The sequence below is a fragment of the Gorilla gorilla genome, chromosome 1 (assembly GCF_029281585.2).
Source record: "Gorilla gorilla gorilla isolate KB3781 chromosome 1, NHGRI_mGorGor1-v2.1_pri, whole genome shotgun sequence".
NCBI lineage: Eukaryota > Metazoa > Chordata > Mammalia > Primates > Hominidae > Gorilla > Gorilla gorilla.
In genome coordinates, this window is record NC_073224.2 from 191776484 (window position 1) to 191795892 (window position 19409).

The 19409-nt window shown below is 37.7% G+C and overlaps 1 protein-coding gene across 1 annotated transcript in view; it reads left to right on the plus strand.

Annotated features, from left to right (window-relative positions):
- The first annotated feature begins 9344 nt into the window (after positions 1–9344).
- The window catches only part of LOC101145121 (selection and upkeep of intraepithelial T-cells protein 1-like), a 74498-nt gene continuing 64433 nt past the window's right edge, over positions 9345–19409 (plus strand). Inside the window, 1 exon segment of the mRNA XM_063709000.1 lies at positions 9345–9437. Coding sequence (XP_063565070.1) covers positions 9362–9437 — 76 coding nt within the window. The 5' untranslated portion in view covers positions 9345–9361.

Genomic DNA, 19409 nt, shown 5'->3' on the forward strand with positions numbered 1-19409 from the left:
CCTTTCTTTCTAATAGCCCTATTTCTCCTAGGGTAAGCTACAAAAATATTTAACCAATAAGTTCAACCTGGACAGTCTTACCTTTGTGGTTTAGAATAGTCCATACTTATTTGGAGAAGCCCTAGGAAAATCTAACCAAGCAATCTCTTGAGGGAGGATAACTTATACAGTACATAGATAACCTCTTTATCTACTCCCCTGTCACAAGACTCACACAGCAACACATAGTACAAACATAACTTCCCAATAAAGGGAAAATGACTTTTGTCTAATTCAGAAGTTATAAAGAGGTATTTTTCTTGGTAAGGAAGGTTATAAAGAAAATATTTTGTCTAAAAAAGGATATTGTATGGTAAATTCTTGTCCTTAAGTAAAATGACTAGTCATTTAAAAAGAGGGATGTTTAGGATACGTCAGAAAGCTTAAGCATGTTGTAGATGGTCTATGTAAGTCATGAAAAGAATTGTGAAAAGAAATTTATAAAAATGCACAATTTTACAGGCTATTAGGCCTAATAAATCCTTCATAAACTGCTACTGTGACTCTTAACTGTACAATTTGCCTCTTTTAAAGCCATTAAATTATATGTAAGGACTGGGGACAAAAGGAGTTAGCCATGCCCCTTACCTATGCTGGAACAAGTCAAACTTCTATTCTGTTTTGACATTTCTACTTGGTTTAAAACCCAAGGAGCCTTCTCTATTTTTGGCCAATCCTTTCACCAATGCCTCCTCACTAACTGGTCTAGGACTTGTATCACAGGCTATCTATCCCCTGACATCTACATAGCCCCTGGCAATCTCTCTCTTCCAGTACCAGTCTATGGCCATTCCATCTTTCCTGGGGTGAGGAGCATTATTCAATTAATCCCCCTTCTTGTGGGACTTGGCATGATAGCTGGTACAGAAAGTGGAATTGCTGGAATCACAAAAGCCTCCTTAATCTATAGCCAACTCTCAAAGGAAATAGCCAACAATATTGATGCTGTGGCTAAAACCTTAATTATGCAAGGATAAATAGGTTCTTTAGCAGCTATAGTCTTCTAGAATTATCAAGGACTAGATATGTTAATGGTGGCACAGGAAGGAATTTTGTTTAGCCTTAGATGAAAAAATGTTGCTTTTGGGTAAATCAATTTAGAAAAGTATAAGGCAACATCAGACAACTCCTAAAACGAGCCTCCAATTTATAGGAACAAACCTCTTTGGGTTGGTTAAATTGGGAAGGAAACTTGAAATGGTTCTTCTGTGTTCTTTCTTTTATAGGCTCACTTGTTAGTCTCCTACATTTGATCCTTTGTGGTCCATGTCTTCTAAATCTAATAACTGATTTGTCTCCTCTTGCCTTCAGCCCATCAAGCTCCAGATGATTCTCAGTGAGGGATACCATCATGTCAATATTCAAAAGTCACCCTTCCACCAAGGACTCTTTGACCAGCCATCAGAGGGACACAGCAGAAGTGAAATCCCACCCCTGTCTCCCTTGGCCCTGACTGGATACCACTTTCACTAACTCACAGAGCCACACTGTTCTGAGAGCTAGCAAGAAGCCAAGGCCCACAGAACAAGCACCACCACCTCCTCATCAGTAGGAAACAGTTTCAGAAGACTGACCTTTGTCCATTTTCCCAAAGAATTGGGTCTTGAATTCTTGAGGCGGAAAATGTTAGAGTAGGTAGTTAGGCAGGTGTGAGCAAGGAAAGAGAGGTCCCCCTCCCCAGGAATGTCAGGCAACCATCAGGTGATGGTCATGTGGTTGTTCAACTGTCTCTCTAAGATAATAATTGATCATGGCTGGTGACATGAAAAGAGAGTCTCCCAATAAATAGGAAACACCTAAAGCTGGTGATGAGCAGCTTCCTGATAAGATTTAAGGAGTTTGGCATGTGCTTAAGCATGTGCACTGAGGCAAAATGATGGAGTTCAATTGGTGTATGACCACCCTCTAAAAATACTAGAAGAATGCTAGAGGGAAAAATGCCTCAAATGAGCATGCACATAACTTCAGTAAACACACAGTGCATGCAACCCCTCCCAATTGCTGGCAAGCCACTGCACATATAGACAGTCCCTCCTGCCAGGGGAAGAATTGGGGAGAAGATTAAAAAATGCCAGAAGCATGCCAACATATAAAATTCCAAGTCAAAGGTCAAACAGTGCACTTGCATCTTTCACATCACCCACTTGGCCCTCTTCCAAATGTACTTTACTTCCTTTTGTTCCTGCTCTAATAATTTTTAGTAAACTTTCACTACTGCTCTAAAACTTGCCTTGGCCTTTCATTCTGCTTTATGCCCCTCAGACATACAGTTTTTCACCATTAAGAATAATGTTATATGTAGATTTTTGTAGATGCACTTTCTCAGCTTGAAGTTCTCCTTAACTCTAAGCTTCCTAGGAGATTTTTTAAACCATCAATTTATTTTTAATTTTGAAAAATACTTTTTCCTACATCTCTTGATATTATCATAGTTTTTCATCTTTCATTCAATAGTGGAGTACATATTGATTGGCTTGTAATGTTGAACCAACCTTGGGCTCCTAGGATTCACCTCACTTGGTTGCGATGTATTATCCTTTCTACACGTTGTTAGATTCACTAATATTTTGTTGATAAGTTTCGCATCTATGTTCATAAGGTACCTTGATCTGTAGTGTTTCTTTTGGTAACGAATTTGTCTGATATTTTAATATCAGAACAATTCTGGTCTCATAAAAATTATTAAGTATTCATTTTTATATTATGGAAGAGATTGTATAAAATTGATGTAATTTCTTTCTTAAATGCTTGAAAGGATTTGCCAGTGAAGCCATTTGGACCGTGGCCTATTTTTATTTCCTGGAAAGTTTTTAGCTACAGATTATTTTGTTTAGTAGATATATATGACTATTCACATTATCTCTTTTCTTTTAAGTGAGCCTTGTTAGTTTGTGTCTTGGAAAGAATTGTTCTATGCCATATAAGCTGTTAAAGCTATGGGCATAGAGTTGTTTGTAATATTCCCTTATCTTCCTGTGAAAAGTCTGTGGGGGTCTCTCATAATGTTCCATCTTTTCTTTCTAATATTTGTAATTTGTGTTTTTACTCCATTTTTCTTCATCAGTCTCGGTAGAGATCTATTAATTTTATTGATCTTTTACAAGAGACTTGTTTTAGTTTCTTTTTAATATGGTTTTTCACTTTCATTGAATTCTGCTCCTATCTTTGTCGTGTACTTTAGATTTCTATTGGATAGAACTGCACTGGAATGTGCCTTGCATACAATAACACTCCATAGATAAGTGCTTCATGAATGAATATTTGAGTTAAGATATGAAAGGTACCTTTTTTTAGACCTTAAGTCTTGAGATCAGTCCCAACTCCTTAACCATCTAATATTTCCAGGCTTCCCTCATCAAAGGTACTGCATTTCTGTGGTGCACTATTCTAAGCCTTACAAACTTACAGTCTTACCTGCTATGTTTTACTGTTGCTTCTGGCCAATATCCAAAACTAAAACACTCTAATGTTTCCCTTAGAAAAATATTTTACTATTTATCCTTTGTGTCTTTCTCACTCACACCTTGGGATTTGGCTTTGGCAATTGTTAAGGAAATTATCAAGTAGTATAGAGACATGTAAACATTTCCAAGGAAAAATAATAGAGTGCGAGATGGAAAATTCTCCATTCTGGTTATCAACTAATTTCTCATTTTGCTTTTTCTATTTACCCACATTTAAAACAATGAGGTAACCAGTGGAATCTTTTTTTGTTTATAATCAAGGTATAATTTAATACAGTGAAATAAATTAAGTGTACAGTGCAATGAATTGTATATACCTGTGTAACCCATGTACCTAACTACACTTCAATTATTCCAGAGAGTTCTCTCTTGCCCCTTACTAATCAATCCCCGCTCCTTCAGTGATAGCCCTTCTGAGGTTTTCCAACTTATTTTGTCTTTGCCTGTTTCAGATGCTCATATACATGAAATCATATAGTACATATTTTGTCTTGCTTCTTTTATTTAGTATAATATTTTGAGATTCATCCATGCTGTTGCATGTTTCATTAGTTTTTTTTTAATTGCTGAGTAGTATTTTTATGGTTAAAATACAATTTAGTTTATCCATTTTCTTGTTGATGGGCATCTGGGCTATTTCTACTTTTGGGCTAGTATGAATAAGATTGCTATGAACATTCTTATACAAGGAGTTTTGCAGATATGCTTTCATTTCTCTTGGATACATGTCAGAGTGGAATTGTTAGGTCATGGAGCAGATGCATGCTTAACTGTATAAGAAACTGCCAGTCTTAGGCACAACTTTAAATGTATGAGAGTTCCAGTTATCCACATCCTTGCCAACATTTAGTGTTGTCAGTTTTTAAATTTCAGCTATTTTAGTGGTTCTGAAGTGAAATCTCATTATAGTTTTACCTTGTATTTCTCTAATAGTGAGTGTGTTGAGCACTTGTATTTATTGGCTCTATCTTCTTTCTTAAAGTGTCTAAGTCTTTTGCCCTTTTAAAATTGGGTTGTTTTCAAAATCAATATTGAGGTGTAGGAGTTCTTTATATATTCTGGATATAAGCCCTTTGTTGGATGTCTAAGATGCCCACATATTTCCATGGTCTGTCTTGCCTTATTATATTCTTAATGGTGCTTTTAATAAGACGTCTTTAATTTTGATGAAATTTGAATCTTTTTTTATTGTTACTGCTTTTTGTATCTTGCCCCAATTTTTGCCTACCCCATGTTTTCATAATATTCTTCTATGGTTTATACATTATATTTTAATTTTTACATTTAAATTTCCATCTCATATTAAATTTTGTTTAAGATGTGAGGTTAAGGTTGAGATACATCATGACATGCAGTTTATGTATATAACAAACCTGCACATATATCGCTGAACCTGAAATAAAACTTAAAGAAATACAAAAAAATAAAAACAATACAACAAAAATAATACAAATAAAAAATAATAAAGCATAGCAAGTATTTACATAGTATTTTATATCAATTTAGCTATTACAAGTAATCTAGAGATGATTTAACATACATAGGAGGATGTGTGCAGGTTCTGTGCAAACATTAAGTTGAGTGTCCTCGAATTTTGTTATCCTCATGGATCCTGGAACGAATCACTTGAGCATACCAAAGGATGACTGTACATACATACATGGATCACCATTTACACATGTGCTGTATGAATATATATACTTGTGTACATATAAACTCATGCATATTAACATATATGTAAACATGCATAAATATGCGTAATCATTTATAATATGTACATGTACATGTGTACATTGTATACATATTTTACACATGTATACCTGTACATGTTATACATGTACTTATATATGTACCTATATGTTATATGTACTTATGCATTTATATAACCTATATTATCTATAAATAGTTACTTTCATATATGAGACTTAAGAAATAACATATATATCATATATTTATTGAAATTACACTCTTCATAATTTTACTTTTGTTTCTCTCTTCAGCTCACCTCTCATCCTTCCCTCCCATCCGAACTCCCATTCCAGCCACAGTAAACTGCTTGAAAATTTCTGAGTTGCCCATCTTCTCCTGTGTCTTTCAAAGTATTGCTTCCTTAGCCTGGAAAGACTACTCAGTTAAGACTTTCTTAACTGGGCTTAGCGGGTAATTTTATTTCAAGACTCCTCTCAGCCATTATCAGCTTCCTAAACCTTCCTTGAATGCTTAGTCTGAATTTAGTGCCTTTTATTTGTGCTTCCACAGCTTCCCTCCTTTCCTTTCTAGGTACAGGTTCAGCATTCAAAATAAACTCATCGCAGCCATTTTGTTCAGCACCAATTACATGAAATATGTACATCAGGTTACATCTTGCTTTCCTTCAGAGTGAGGTGTGTCATGTTAGTACTTTCATACTGCCAGCTGTGATCACTGAAGCTGAACAAAGAGTTCTACCCACAGGTTGAAGCAGCCAGTCCCCTGGGAATTTCCCTTGGACTGGAACATAAGAATCAGGCTGGCAGAATCAGATTCCCTGAGTTTGACAGCAGAGGAAAGGGCTTTGCTAGGCAGTTTGCCTGATCCCCGTTTCACTCTGGCACATCCTGCCTTAGCTACGAGAAAACTGCTGAAGCACTGTCGAAATTCATGTGACTCAATTGAGACTCATTCTGTAGGGACAACAGAGAACTGATTTGGATCACCTGGCTCAAGTAGGTGAGTAGATTTAGTAAGATTTACGGACATAGTCCTTGCTTCATTGATGGTCTTCATTTTTATTCCTCTCTCTTCTTTGTGCCTTCTAGGGGGAACTCCATTCCACATTTCCACGGACTTGACAGTCCTGTAGTTAGCCACTAGTTTAAGGCATGTCCCACATGTCCTACCTGAGCCTATTACAGGCTTTATGAAGTCAGCTGTATCTGAGTTGTGGGAATGTGGTGAGACTAGAGAATGTCATGGTGTTAAGCCCATTGCTGTGCTTCATTTGCTGTAAAATGATTCTGTTTGTGAGAGACAATGTTGTATAGCAGGGGTCCCCACCCCTGGGCCACAGACTGTTGCTGCTCCATGGCCTGTTGTTAGAAATCAGGCCAACAGCAGGAAGTGAGTGCAGGGCCAGCAAGCGAAGCTCCATCTGTATTTATAGGTCATCCCCAGTGCTCACATTACCTCCTGAGCTCCGTCTCCTGTCAGATCAGCAGCGGCATTAGATTAATATAGGAGTGCGAAACCTATTGTAAACTGTGCATGTGAGGGATCTAAATTGCATGCTCCTTATGCCTGATGATCTGTCACTGTCTCCCACTGTCACGCCCAGGTGGGACCATCTAGTTGCAGGAAAACCAGGTCAGGCCTCCCACTGATTCTACATCATGGTGAGTTGCATAATTATTTCATTACATATTACAATGTTATAATAGTAGAAATAAACTGCCCAATAGATTTAAGGCACTTGATACATCACCAAACTAATCCTCCCTTCCCCCAGTCCATGGAAAAACTGTTTTCCATGAAATCTGTCCTTGGTATCAAAAAGGTTGGGGACTGCTGTTGTATGGGATATCATGGAATGAAAGGGCATTCTGTATGTATATGAGTTGTGCATTAAGAAGTGCTGCTGGCAGGGACATCAGATCCAATAACAGAGTATCTGTCCCTTCAAAGTGAATGAGTGTCCCTTTAATTATAGATGTGCCCATCTAACCTATTAGGTTCCTGAAAACTAAAAGTCCTCTACTGCATGTCTTTTGGCTAGGGAGAAGATGAGGGACTCCTTCAGAGCTGAAATGGAGACCTCTGGGTTTTTCGAACATGTTCTCAGTTGTCTATTTAGAACTTTAAATTGCCCCTTTTCCTTAAGTCCGTCTTCCAGGGTAGTCTGAAGAAGGTAGAGGACTGCACAGTCTTTACAATTACTATTTTTTGCCATAGCAAACAAGTCATTTTGTTTTCTTCTCTGTACCTTACTCCTCACTTGCAGTTAATCTTTGTACCTCAAATATTGGCAAATTGCATCCATACATTAGCTGTGCCCTCCTCGAATACATAAGCAAACCAATTTCAGAATCATATTTGGAGGATTTCTTTCTGGGAGACACTTTAAGTACCAGTTCCTCATCAGTCATGGTTCTTATAAAAAAAAAAAGTTGAAACGCTCAAATTTTGGGGCATTCAAATAAAAGATCATTTACAAATGTGTGAACAAGGTGTAGGGAAATCCTAGTGCAATATCCTGGAGCTAAAATAAAAGGATTGTGACCAGGCCTGGGCTTGAGGGAGCAGGAGCAGGAGCAGGAAGCAGTAACTAAAACTTGAGGACAATGAGGACTTTTTTGTTTTAATGAAAATTATGAGTTGAGATTTGAATCTGGTTCCAAAGCCCCTGCTTTTTATCCCTCTTAAACAATAAAATTCAATATACTAAAAATGATGAGTGAACAAATACTTTATCATTCTTAATTTTCTTGTAGTACTTATACTTTATAATATAGTACCTATTAGGCACCATTATGACCACTTTATATATAATAATTCAATCAATTCCAACAATAAATGTAATGGGGAAAAATTATTATTCCTTACTTACAGCTGAATAAACAGAGTCACAGAGTGTTTTTATAGTAACTTGCCTAAATTCATACAACTAAATAGTAAAAACAGGATTTCTACTTAGCAGTACCATTTTAGGACCTCGCTTTTAATCACTATGCATACTACCTCTTAGCCTCTTAGTAGTTCCTATCCTAGAGGATAAAGCTTAAATTCATTACCCTAGCATATGAAGCCCTTCACAGTGTGCTCTCTGCCTCATTCCTTAATCTTGATAGACAAATATATTCCTCAATTTCCCTTGCTCAGTAGGGTTTCTGCATATTGAATCTGGTGTATGTCCCCATCCCCTTTATACTCTATGAGATAACCACCTCATTCTTCAAAATGTTGACAGCACCTCACTAGTAAAGTCTTCACTTTGCGGATCTTCTCCCTGCCATGATGCTGCAGAGTGAGTTGCTCTCCAAGGTTGCAAGAACTGCCCATGTACATAAGATGGCAGTTTTACATTATTGTTACTATCCAAGTGTCTGTTCACTTGTCTATGACCCTAGAATCAACATTTTTTTGTTGAGGGATAAATAGATAACCATCACATTTGTCTGCTGAATCAAAAGCCAAAACATTATAGAACTGATGAAAAACCTTCACATTAGACTAAAATATGCAATTGTATTTCACCCTTTGTTCTCCATGGCCATATAGGCTCATTCATCTGTCTCTATTTGTGAGTTCTTCAGAAGCAGGAAATTCTGAGGGATTGCCACAACTAAAGAAAAGAAAGTCATATTCTCTTATAAAGTGGTTACTTATTCATTCCATAAGAATAATAGATCTAAAGATGTCTTTAAATTTTTCTTTGAACCTAAATGTAACTAAATGTGGCAGATGCTTAGGCTACTAAGGTTTTGGAGAACAAGACCTACTCCCTAGATCTGCTGCCACTTTCTCTGGAAAAGCAGGTTCACCTGATGAAATTTACAACACCAGAAGACAAATGACATCTAGCCTGGGAGGAAGAAATCCTTTAATGAGAAAGAAGCCTCTGGCTGGACTTGGTCATTATATTGAACATCTTAAAAGTAGAGTTACCAGATTTAGAAAATAAAAATTATATGATGCACAAGAAATATTTATACCAAAAAACTTGCACTGCCGATCTGAAATTCAAATCTAACTGGGGGTTCTACGTTTCATCTGGTAACTCTATTTGAGAGTTAATTACTGCAGGAAGATGTGGAGATATGTGATTTCTGTGACATATTAATCCTGTTCTCACTGAACCTGCCTAATTTCTTATCACAGGTATAATGGAAAGTACAGGGCTATCTTTCTCCAGATACTTTGTTGTTATGAATCTCCTCCAGATGACAATATCAAGTTCAGGTGTGACTCTCTCTCTTACCCTTACGGGCCTTGGCAATATGAAGTGTGCCAGAAAAAGCAAGGACCAAACAAAAGGGACAAACTCTTGAGCATTGTTCCTTAGGTTTAATACATAGTTATGTAATGAGGATATGTACTATAAGAACTGTCTTATGGTTAGGAAAAATTACTTCTAATCAGCAAGTCTTTATCATGTATTAGGTTCCAGGGAGAAAAAAAAAAACATATGAAGAAGACCTAATATTTGCCCTCAAGAACTCAATATTTGTATTGAGGTGACATGATTTACTTATATCTTATACAATGAAGAAGCTGTCCAAATTGTGGTCCATATTGGAATCCATGTGAGTTATCTGTACAGTAAGATAAGCAAAGACACAATAGGCTGGTGGGACCTTGATAGGTGATGAAAATTTGCAGTGGAAGGGGATCAGTGCAAAGCAGACATAAATATAGTTTATTTAGAGCCATAAACATTAAAATCCTGAACCAATAAGTGGCATACAAGATTTAAAATTTCTGGCAAAAGCTACTTGTTACATGGTACAAATCTTACCAATGTGTAGTTGGGTAGTGTCCAGTCTTTGGCTAATAAAACGAAAGCTGCCACAAACACCCTTGTACATATGTTTTGAGCATATCTGTGAGTAAGAATGTAGGAAATATTTCTATGAATAGAACTATTTTGTCAAACGCTATGTGCTGTTTTTATTATGATATTAAAAATATTCTGAAATAGTTACCAGTGTACATGTCCACCAACGGCATATATGAGTTTGTCAGGTGGGTGTTACAGGTTTCAGGGTTTTTTATATTTTCCAAATTTACAGATGAAAAATAGAAACTCACAGTGATAATATTTTACTTGTTTATTGAGTTAGAGTGGCCTTCTTTCCTCTCAAAAAATTGTATTCATTTTCTCTAAACTGCCTACTTAATGCCTTACTCCACATTTCCTTTGCATTAAACTTGCACAAATCTCTTTTTGATCTGTTATAACTGTTGCATGTCTTTCTGACCAGTTTATAATTCAATGGACTTGTTAATTATATTTTCGATGTGAAGAATTGTTTGGTTTTGACTTTTGATTTTATTTTGTGAATTACAAAATTTCCCCCAAGTTTCCATTTATTTCGCTCTCCTTTTTCTCCTCATTGACTTTTAACATTTTTGTAGACTTTATTTTCTATAGAAGTTTTAGGTTCACAGAAAAATTGTGCAGAAGGTATATAAAGTTCCCACATAGCCCCACTCCCTCTTCCCTACCTGCCCCCCTCCCACAGAGTTTCCCCTTTTGTTAACCTCTTGCATTTGTGTAGTACATTTATTGAAATTAATGAACCAATATTGATAGATTATTATTAACTAAAGTCCAAGTTTACATTAGACACTCTGTGTTGTACCATTCTCTAGGATTTAACAAATTGTTATATAAATGAGCCAGAGATGGCCTTTGCATATTGGCCCTTTGTTGCTTACTTCTTAAATCAGGCTGAGACTCATTAGCTCAAAAGCCCACAAGTGCGAAACTGAAATGTTTTCACATCCAGTTGTTGTAAATATATCTCCAACAGGCAGATTTTTTTTGCCATTTTATGTCTTCCTGCTTTGTACACCTTGTGAAACTGCACCCAACATCTGCTGGCCATAGATAAGAAAAATCTTGTAGTTACATAAACTGCAGGCTGCTGCCCTTCAGAGCCCTCTGACCCAGCAGCTTCCTACCATGCTGTGAAGTGATGTTATCTAGACATGCAGCATCTCCCTTCCCATCCTTGGGAGCTCCTTTGTCCTCCTGCATTCTGGATGGTGGTCCCCTGTGCTTCTATAAGGCCTTATGCTGTGAGGACTGTTCTTTTTGCAACCCTGTCCAAGTAGCGTCCAAGTAGAAGCTTTGTGTGCTACTGCCACCTGTGGTCTTATCTTTTTCCTTGATAAGCCTCTGAAATTCTCAAATTCATTATATAAATGTACTATGCTATGTATCCACTGTTATAGTATCATAGGATATAATTTCACCATCATAAAAATGTCCTGTGCTTCACCTGTTCATCCCTCCCTTCCCCTGAAGCCTGGCCAATTACTGCTCTTTTTACTGTCTCTATAGGTCTGACTCAGAATTTCATACGGTTGGATTCATACAGTCTGTGCCCTTTTCAAACTGACTTATTTCACTTAGTAATATGTATTTAATCTTCCTACATGTCTTTTAATGGCTTCATAACTCATTTCTTTCTATCACTGAGTAATAGTTCCTTGTATGGACTTATCATAGTTTGTTTATTCATTCACTTACTGAAGCACATCTTGACTGCTTCCAATTTTAACAAGTATTAGAAAAGACTCTTTAAGCATTTGTATCAAGTTTTCAACTAATTTGGGTTATACTTAGAAGCACAATTTCTAGATTATATAGTAAGCTTATATTCAGCTTTGCAAGAATGTCAAACTGTCTTCCAAAGTTCCTATACCATTTTGCACTCCCACCAGCAATGAATGAGAGTTCCTGTTCTTCACGTCCTTGTTTGTATTTTTGATTTCAGCCATGCTTATAATAGGTTTAGGGTAGTATCTTGTTGTTTGAATTTGCAATTCCTAAATGATATATGATTTTGAGCATTTTAACATCTTTATTTGTCATCTATCTTCTTTAATAGAGTATCTGTTCAGATATTTTGTCTATTTTTAATTGTGCGGTTTGTTTTTACACTGTTAATTTGTATATTCTGCATAGAATCCTTCATCAGCTATCTTTTGCAATTTTTTTTAGTCTGTGGCTTGTCTTTTTTTCTCTTAACAAAAGCTTTTGCAGAGCAGACATTTTTAATTTTAATGAACCAAAATTTGAACATAATGAATTAGTGTTTGATCTGTTATACCTTTTCTATACATTCTTGACCAGTTTGAAATTCAATTTAGTGACTTATTTTTATGTTGTGCAATTCAACAGTTTCTTCTTTTCACAGTGTCCAAGTCCTACGTTTTCTTAGTAAGAGTTTTCCAGACCACATTTCAAGATTATAACAATGACTCTTTCATTTATTTTAAATTTTGAAACTAACCCATGCAAAATGATTTCTTATATAATAATTGAGATTAAAATCTGACATTATTTTTTCAAAAAATACCTAGTTGATTTTTTATTTATTAAGTAATCCATCTTTCTTCAGATATCCGAGATGTTATTTTTGTCATAAACCAAATTCCCCTAAGGATTTGCATTTCCAAACTCTGTCCCATTGAACTCTCTTCTCATGGGCCAATTACAGAACTTTTTAAAAAATGTAGTATTTATATAATTAATTTAATATCTTGTAGAAATATTCTCTGCTCAGTGTTTTTTATAATATAGTTTTTCTATTTAAAGTTTATTAGCATATTTTCTTTTTTGAAGTACTTTAAAGATATTTTTATTTTCAGGATCTCAAATGGTTCCATCAAGTTATGTGTGCTGTATTGTTGATTTTAACATAAAATATTCTGATATTTTCCATTAAGCCTTTCAAATTTTTTTCTTTCTCTTTATTTTCTCTAAGATTGTTGTAAACTGGAAAACATGATAAAATATGTATTATACAACCTTAAGAATATATCAAATTATATATCTAGTTAGATATAAAAACTAGTATAGAATAACAATGAAATGATTTTACCTTGCATTATTATTATTATTTTAGAATAGACATAAAGGTAAATATGACAACTAGCTTGTAATCACTCTATATGTGATATTTTGCTGTTACATAAGCATTTAAAACACATTCAAAATAATCAATATTTTAAATATATAATTGGAGTTTAATTGATTAAGGCACTAAAATTTGCAGAGTCTGCAAAATATCTCAAGCACTGATCTTAGGAGCAGTTTAGGGAGGGTAAGAATCTTGTAGCCTCAAGCTGCAATGCCCTTTAGCCATGATTTCTAATCTTGTAGCTAATGTTAGTCCTACAGAGGCAATCTAGTCCCCAGGCAAGAAGGAGGCCTGCTTTGGGAAAGGGCTGTTATCATCTTAGTTTTTTTTTTGTTTTTTTTTTTTAATTTTTTTAGTATTTATTGATCATTCTTGGGTGTTTCTCAGAGAGAGGGATTTGGCAGGGTCATAGGACAATAGTGGAGGGAAGGTCAGCAGATAAACAAGTGAACAAAGGTCTCTGGTTTTCCTAGGCAGAGGGCCCTGCCGCCTTCGGCAGTGTTTGCATCCCTGGGTACTTGAGATTAGGGAGTGGTGATGACTCTTAACGAGTATGCTGCCTTCAAGCATCTGTTTAACAAAGCATATCTTGCACTGCCCTTAATCCATTTAACCCTTAGTGGACACAGCACATGTTTCAGAGGGCACGGGGTTGGGGGTAAGGTTATAGATTAACAGCATCCCAAGGCAGAAGAATTTTTCTTAGTACAGAACAAAATGGAGTCTCCCATTTCCACCTCTTTCCACACAGACACAGCAACAATCCGATCTCTCTGTCTTCTCCCCACATTTCCCCCCTTTCTACTCGACAAAACCACCATTGTCATCATGGCCCATTCTCAATGAGCTGCTGGGTACACCTCCCAGACGGGGTGGCGGCCGGGCAGAGGGGCTCCCCACTTCCCAGATGGGGTGGCCTGGCAGAGGCACCCCCCACCTCCGGGACGGGGCGGCGGCCGGGCGGGGGCTGCCCCCCACCTCATCATCTTAGTTTTAAACTATAAACTATAAATAAGTTTCTCCCAAAGTTAGTTCAGCCTATGCCCAGGAATGAACAAGGACAGTTTGGGTTTTAGAAGCAAGATGGAGGCAGTTACGTTAGATCTCTTTCACTGACTCAGCCTTAATTTTGCAAAATCGATTTCACTTTCCTCAATGAGTGGGGCAAGGGACCAACATGGAGAGTTTGAAATGTCCCCTCTTCCCACATCTTATTATAGTCAGGGACTAAATATCAACTTTGAGAGTTTCTGAGCCTCAACACTGAAAGAACATCTGTTACAGCCAAGCTGTATCACAAGCAGAAAACGATAAATGAAACATCCTAACCTGTGTACATTTGTAGGGGCAGGTGGTGATAGTTTAAGACATCTTGTTGGTAACATCGAAGAAAACAGAGAGACGCAATGTGTTAAGCATAGTACTTCCATAATAACAGACTGTGAAGAATAAGGAGGTCAAACTAAACATAGAATGTGTGAGAATTTTCCAGAATTTAAAAAAGACAAGAATCATCCAATTCAAGAAGCACTATGAAAGAGCCAGAAAAAGACAAATGCATTCATACATGGATTCATTATAGTTAAAATGGAGTAAATTTTAAGAACTGCCTGAAAGTATGTTTAGAGTAAATGAAATAATGGAATGAAGATGGGCATGTGTGGCTGGCAAGATGACTGAATAGGAACAGCTCGTCTGCACCTTCCATCAAAATCATTGCAGAGGGTGGGTGATTTCTGCATTTCCAACTGAGGTACCCAGCTCATGTCATTGAGACTGGTTAGACAGAGGGTGCACAGAGGGCAAGCTGAAGCAGGGTGGGGCATCACCTCACCCAGGAAGTGCAAGGGGTTGGGGAACTCCCTCCCCTAGCCAAGGGAAGCCATGAGGGACTGTGCCATGAGCAGCGGTGCTTTCCAGCCGAGATACTACGTTTTTACCATGGTCTTCACAACCCATAGACCAGGAGATTCCCTCAGGTGCCTACGCCACCAGGGCCCTGGGTTTCAAGCACAAAACTGGGTGGCTGTTTGGGCAGACACCAAGCTAGCTGCAGGAGTTTTTGTTCATAACCCAGTGGCGCCTGGAATGCCAGGGAGAGAGAACCATTCACTTGCCTGGAAATGGGGCTGATGCCAGGGAGCCAAGTGGTCTAGCTCAGTGGATCCCATCTCCATGGAGCCCAGCAAGCTAAGATCCACTGGCTTGAAATTCTCGCTGCCAGCACAGCAGTCGGAAGTCATCCTGGGATGCTCGAGCTTGGTGCAGAGAAGGGCATCCACCATTACTGAGGCTTGAGTAGACGGTTTTCCCCTCACGGTGTAAAGAAAGCGGCCTGAAATTTCAAACTGGGCAGAGCCCACTGCAGCTCCACAAAGCCGCTGTAGCCAGACTGCCTCTCTAGATTCTTCTTCTCTGGGCAGGACATCTCTGAAAGAAAGGCAGCAGCCCCTGTCAGGGGCTTATAGATAAAACTCTCATCTCCCTGGAACAGAGCACCTGGGGGAAGGTTGGCTGTGGGCACAGCTTCAGCAGACTTAAACATTCCTGACTCCTGGCTCTGAGGAGAGAAGTGGATCTCCAAGCACAGCACTTGAGCTCTGCTAAGGGACAGACTGCCTCCTCAAGTGGGTACCTGACCCCTGTGCCTCCTGATGGGGAGACACCTCCCAGAAGGGGTTGACAGACACCTCATATGGGAGAGCTCTGGCTGGCATCTGGTGGGTGCCCATCTGAGACAAAACTTCCAGAGGAAGGAAAGGGCAGCAATCTTGGCTGTTCTGTAGCTTCCGCTGGTGATATCCAAGCAAACAGGGTCTGAAGTGGACCGACAGCAAACTCCAGCAGACCTGCAGCAGAGGGGCCTGAGTGTTAGAAGGGAAACTAATAAACAGAAAGGAATAGCATCAGCATCAACAAAAAGGACTTCCTCACCAAAACCCCAACTGAAGGTCAGCAATATCAAAACCAAAGGTAGATAAATCCATGAAGATAAGGAAAAAACAGGGCGAAAAGGCTGAAAATTCCGAAAACCAGAAAACTTCTTAATAACAAACTCCTCCGAGCTAATGGAGCATGTTCCAACCCAATGCAAGGAAGCTCACAACCTTTAAAAAAAGTTAAAGGAATTGCTAAATAGAATAGCCAGTGTAGAGAAGAACAGAAATAACCTAATGGAGCTGAAAAACACAGCACGAGAATTTTGTGAAGCATACACAAGTATCAATAGCTGAATTGATCAAGAGGAAGAAATTATATCAGAGACTGAAGATCAACTTAATGAAATAAAGCATGAAGACAAGATTAGAGACAAAAGAATGAAAAGGAATGAACAAAGCTGCCAAGAAATATGGGACTATGTGAAAAGAACAAACCTATGTTTGATTGGTGTACCTGAAAGTGAAGGGGAAAATGGAACCAAGTTGGAAAACACTCTTCAGGATATTATCCCAACCTAGCAAGACAGGCCGACATTCAAATTCAGGAAATACAGAGAACACCACAAAGATACTTCTCGAGAAGAACAACCCAAGACACGTAATTGTCAGATTCACCAAGGTTGAAATGAAGGAAAAAATGTTAAGTGCAGCCAGAGAGAAAGGTCAGGTTACCCACAAAGGGAAGCCCATCAGACCAATAGTGGATGTCCGTGCAGAAACCCTACAAGCTAGAAGAGAGTGTGGGCCAATATTCAACATTCTTAAAGAAAAGAATCTTCAACCCAGAATTTCATATCCAGTTTCATATCCAGCCAAACTAAGCTTCGTAAGTGAATGAGAAATAAAATCCTTTACAGGCAAGCAAATGCTGAGAGATTTTGTCACCACCAGGCCTGCCTTACAAGAACTCCTGAAGGAAGCACTAAATATGGAAAGGAAAAACTGGTACCAGCCACTGCAAAAACATACCAAATTGTAAAGACCATCAACACTATGAAGAAACTGCATCAACTAATGGGCAAAATAACCAGTTAGAATCATAATGGCAGGATCAAATTCACACGTAACAATATTAACCTTAAATGTAAATGCGCTAAATGCCCCAGTTAAAAGACACAGACTGGCAAATTGGATAAAGAGTCAAGACCCTCATTGTGCTGTATTCAGGAGACCCATCTCATGTGCAAAGACATACATAGACTCAAAATAAAGGGATGGAGGAATATTTACCAAGCAAATGGAAAGCAAAAAAAGCAGGGGTTGCAATCTTAGTCTCTGATAAAACAGACTTTAAACCAACAAAGATCAAAAAAGAAAAAGAAGGGCATTACATAATGGTAAAGGGATCAATGCAACAAGAAAAGCCAAATATCCTAAATATATATGCACCCAAAACAGGAGCACCCAGATTCATAAAGCAAGTTCTTAGAGAACTACAAAGAGATGTAGACTTTGACTTAATGATAATGGGAGACTTTAACACCCCACTGTCAATATTAGACATATCAACAAGACATAAAATTAACAAGATATTCAGTTCTTGAACTCAGCTCTGGACAAAATGGACCTAACAGACATCTACAGAACTCTCTACCCCAAATTAACAGAATATACATTCTTCTCAGCACCACATCACATTTATTCTAAAATCGACCACATAATTGGAGGTAAAGCACTCCTCAGCAAAAGCAAAAGAATGGAAATGATAACAAACAATCTGTCAGACCACAGTGCAATCAAATTAGAACTCAGGATAAAGAAACTCACTGAAAACTGCACAACTACATGGAAACTGAACAATCTGCTCCTGAATGACTACTGGATAAATAACAAAATTAAGGCAGAAATAAGTAAGTTCTTTGAAACCGATGAGTACAAAGACATAATGTACCAGAATCTCTGGGGCACAGCTAAAGCAGTGTTTAGAGGGAAATTTATAGCACTAAATGCCCACAGGAGAAAGTGGGAAAGATACCCTAACATCACAATTAAAAGAACTAGAGAAGCAAGAGCAAACAAATTCAAAAGCAAGCAGAAGAAAATAAATAACTAAGATCAGGGCAGAAGTGAAGAAGACACAAAAAGCCCTTCCAAAAATCAATGAATCCAGAAGCTAGTTTTTTGAAAAAAATTAACAAAAGAGATAAATGGCTAGCCAGACTAATGAAGAAAAAAGAGAAGAATCAAATTGACACAACAAAAAATGTTAAAGTGGCTATCACCACTAATCCCACAGAAATACAAACTACCGTCAGAATACTACAAACACCTCTATGCAAATAAACCAGAAAATCTAGAAGAAATGGATAAATTTCTGGACACATACACCCTCCTTAGACTAAACCAGGAAGAAGTCGAATCCCTGAATAGACCAATAACAAGTTCTGAAATTGAGGCAGTAATTCATAGCCTACCAACCAACAAAAGCCCAGGACCAGATGGATTCACAGCCAAATTCTACCAGAAGTACAAAGAGGAGCTGGTAGCATTCCTTCTGAAATTATTTCAAACAATAGAAAAAGAGGGAGTCTTCCCTGACTAATGTTATGAGGGCAGCGTCATCCTGATTCCAAAACCTGGCAAAGACACAACAACAACAAAAAAGAAAATTTCAGGCCAATATCCCTGATGAACATCAATGTGAAAATTCTCAATAAAATACTGGCAAAATGAATCCAGCAGCACATCAAAAAGCTTATCCACCATGATCAAGTTGGCTCCATCCCTGAGAAGCAAGGCTGGTTCAACCTATACAAATCAATAAACCTAATCCATCACATAAACAGAACCAATGATAAAAACCACATGATTATCTCAATAGATGCAGAAAAGGCCTTCAATAAAATTCAACATTCCTTCATGCTAAAAACTCTCAATAAACTAGGTATTGATGGAATGTATCTCAAAATAATAAGAGCTATTTATGACAAACCCACAGCCAACATCATACTGAATGGGCAAAAGCTGGAAGCATTCCCATAGAAAATCGGCACAAGACAAGGATGCCCTCTCTCACCACTCCTATTCAACATAGTATTGAAAGTTCTGGCCAGGGCAATCAGGCAACAGAAAGAAATAAAGGGTGTTCACATAGGAAGAGAGGAATTCAAATTGTCTCTGTTTGCCAATGACACGATTGTACATTTAGAAAACCCCATGGTCTCAGCCCAAAAACTCCTTAAGCTGATAAGCAAATTCAGCAATGTCTCAGGATGCAAAATCAGTGTGCAAAAATTACAAGCATTCCCATACACCAATAATAGACAAACAGAGAGCCAAATAATGAGTGAACTCCCATTGACAATTGCTACAAAGAGAATCAAATACCTAGAAATACAACT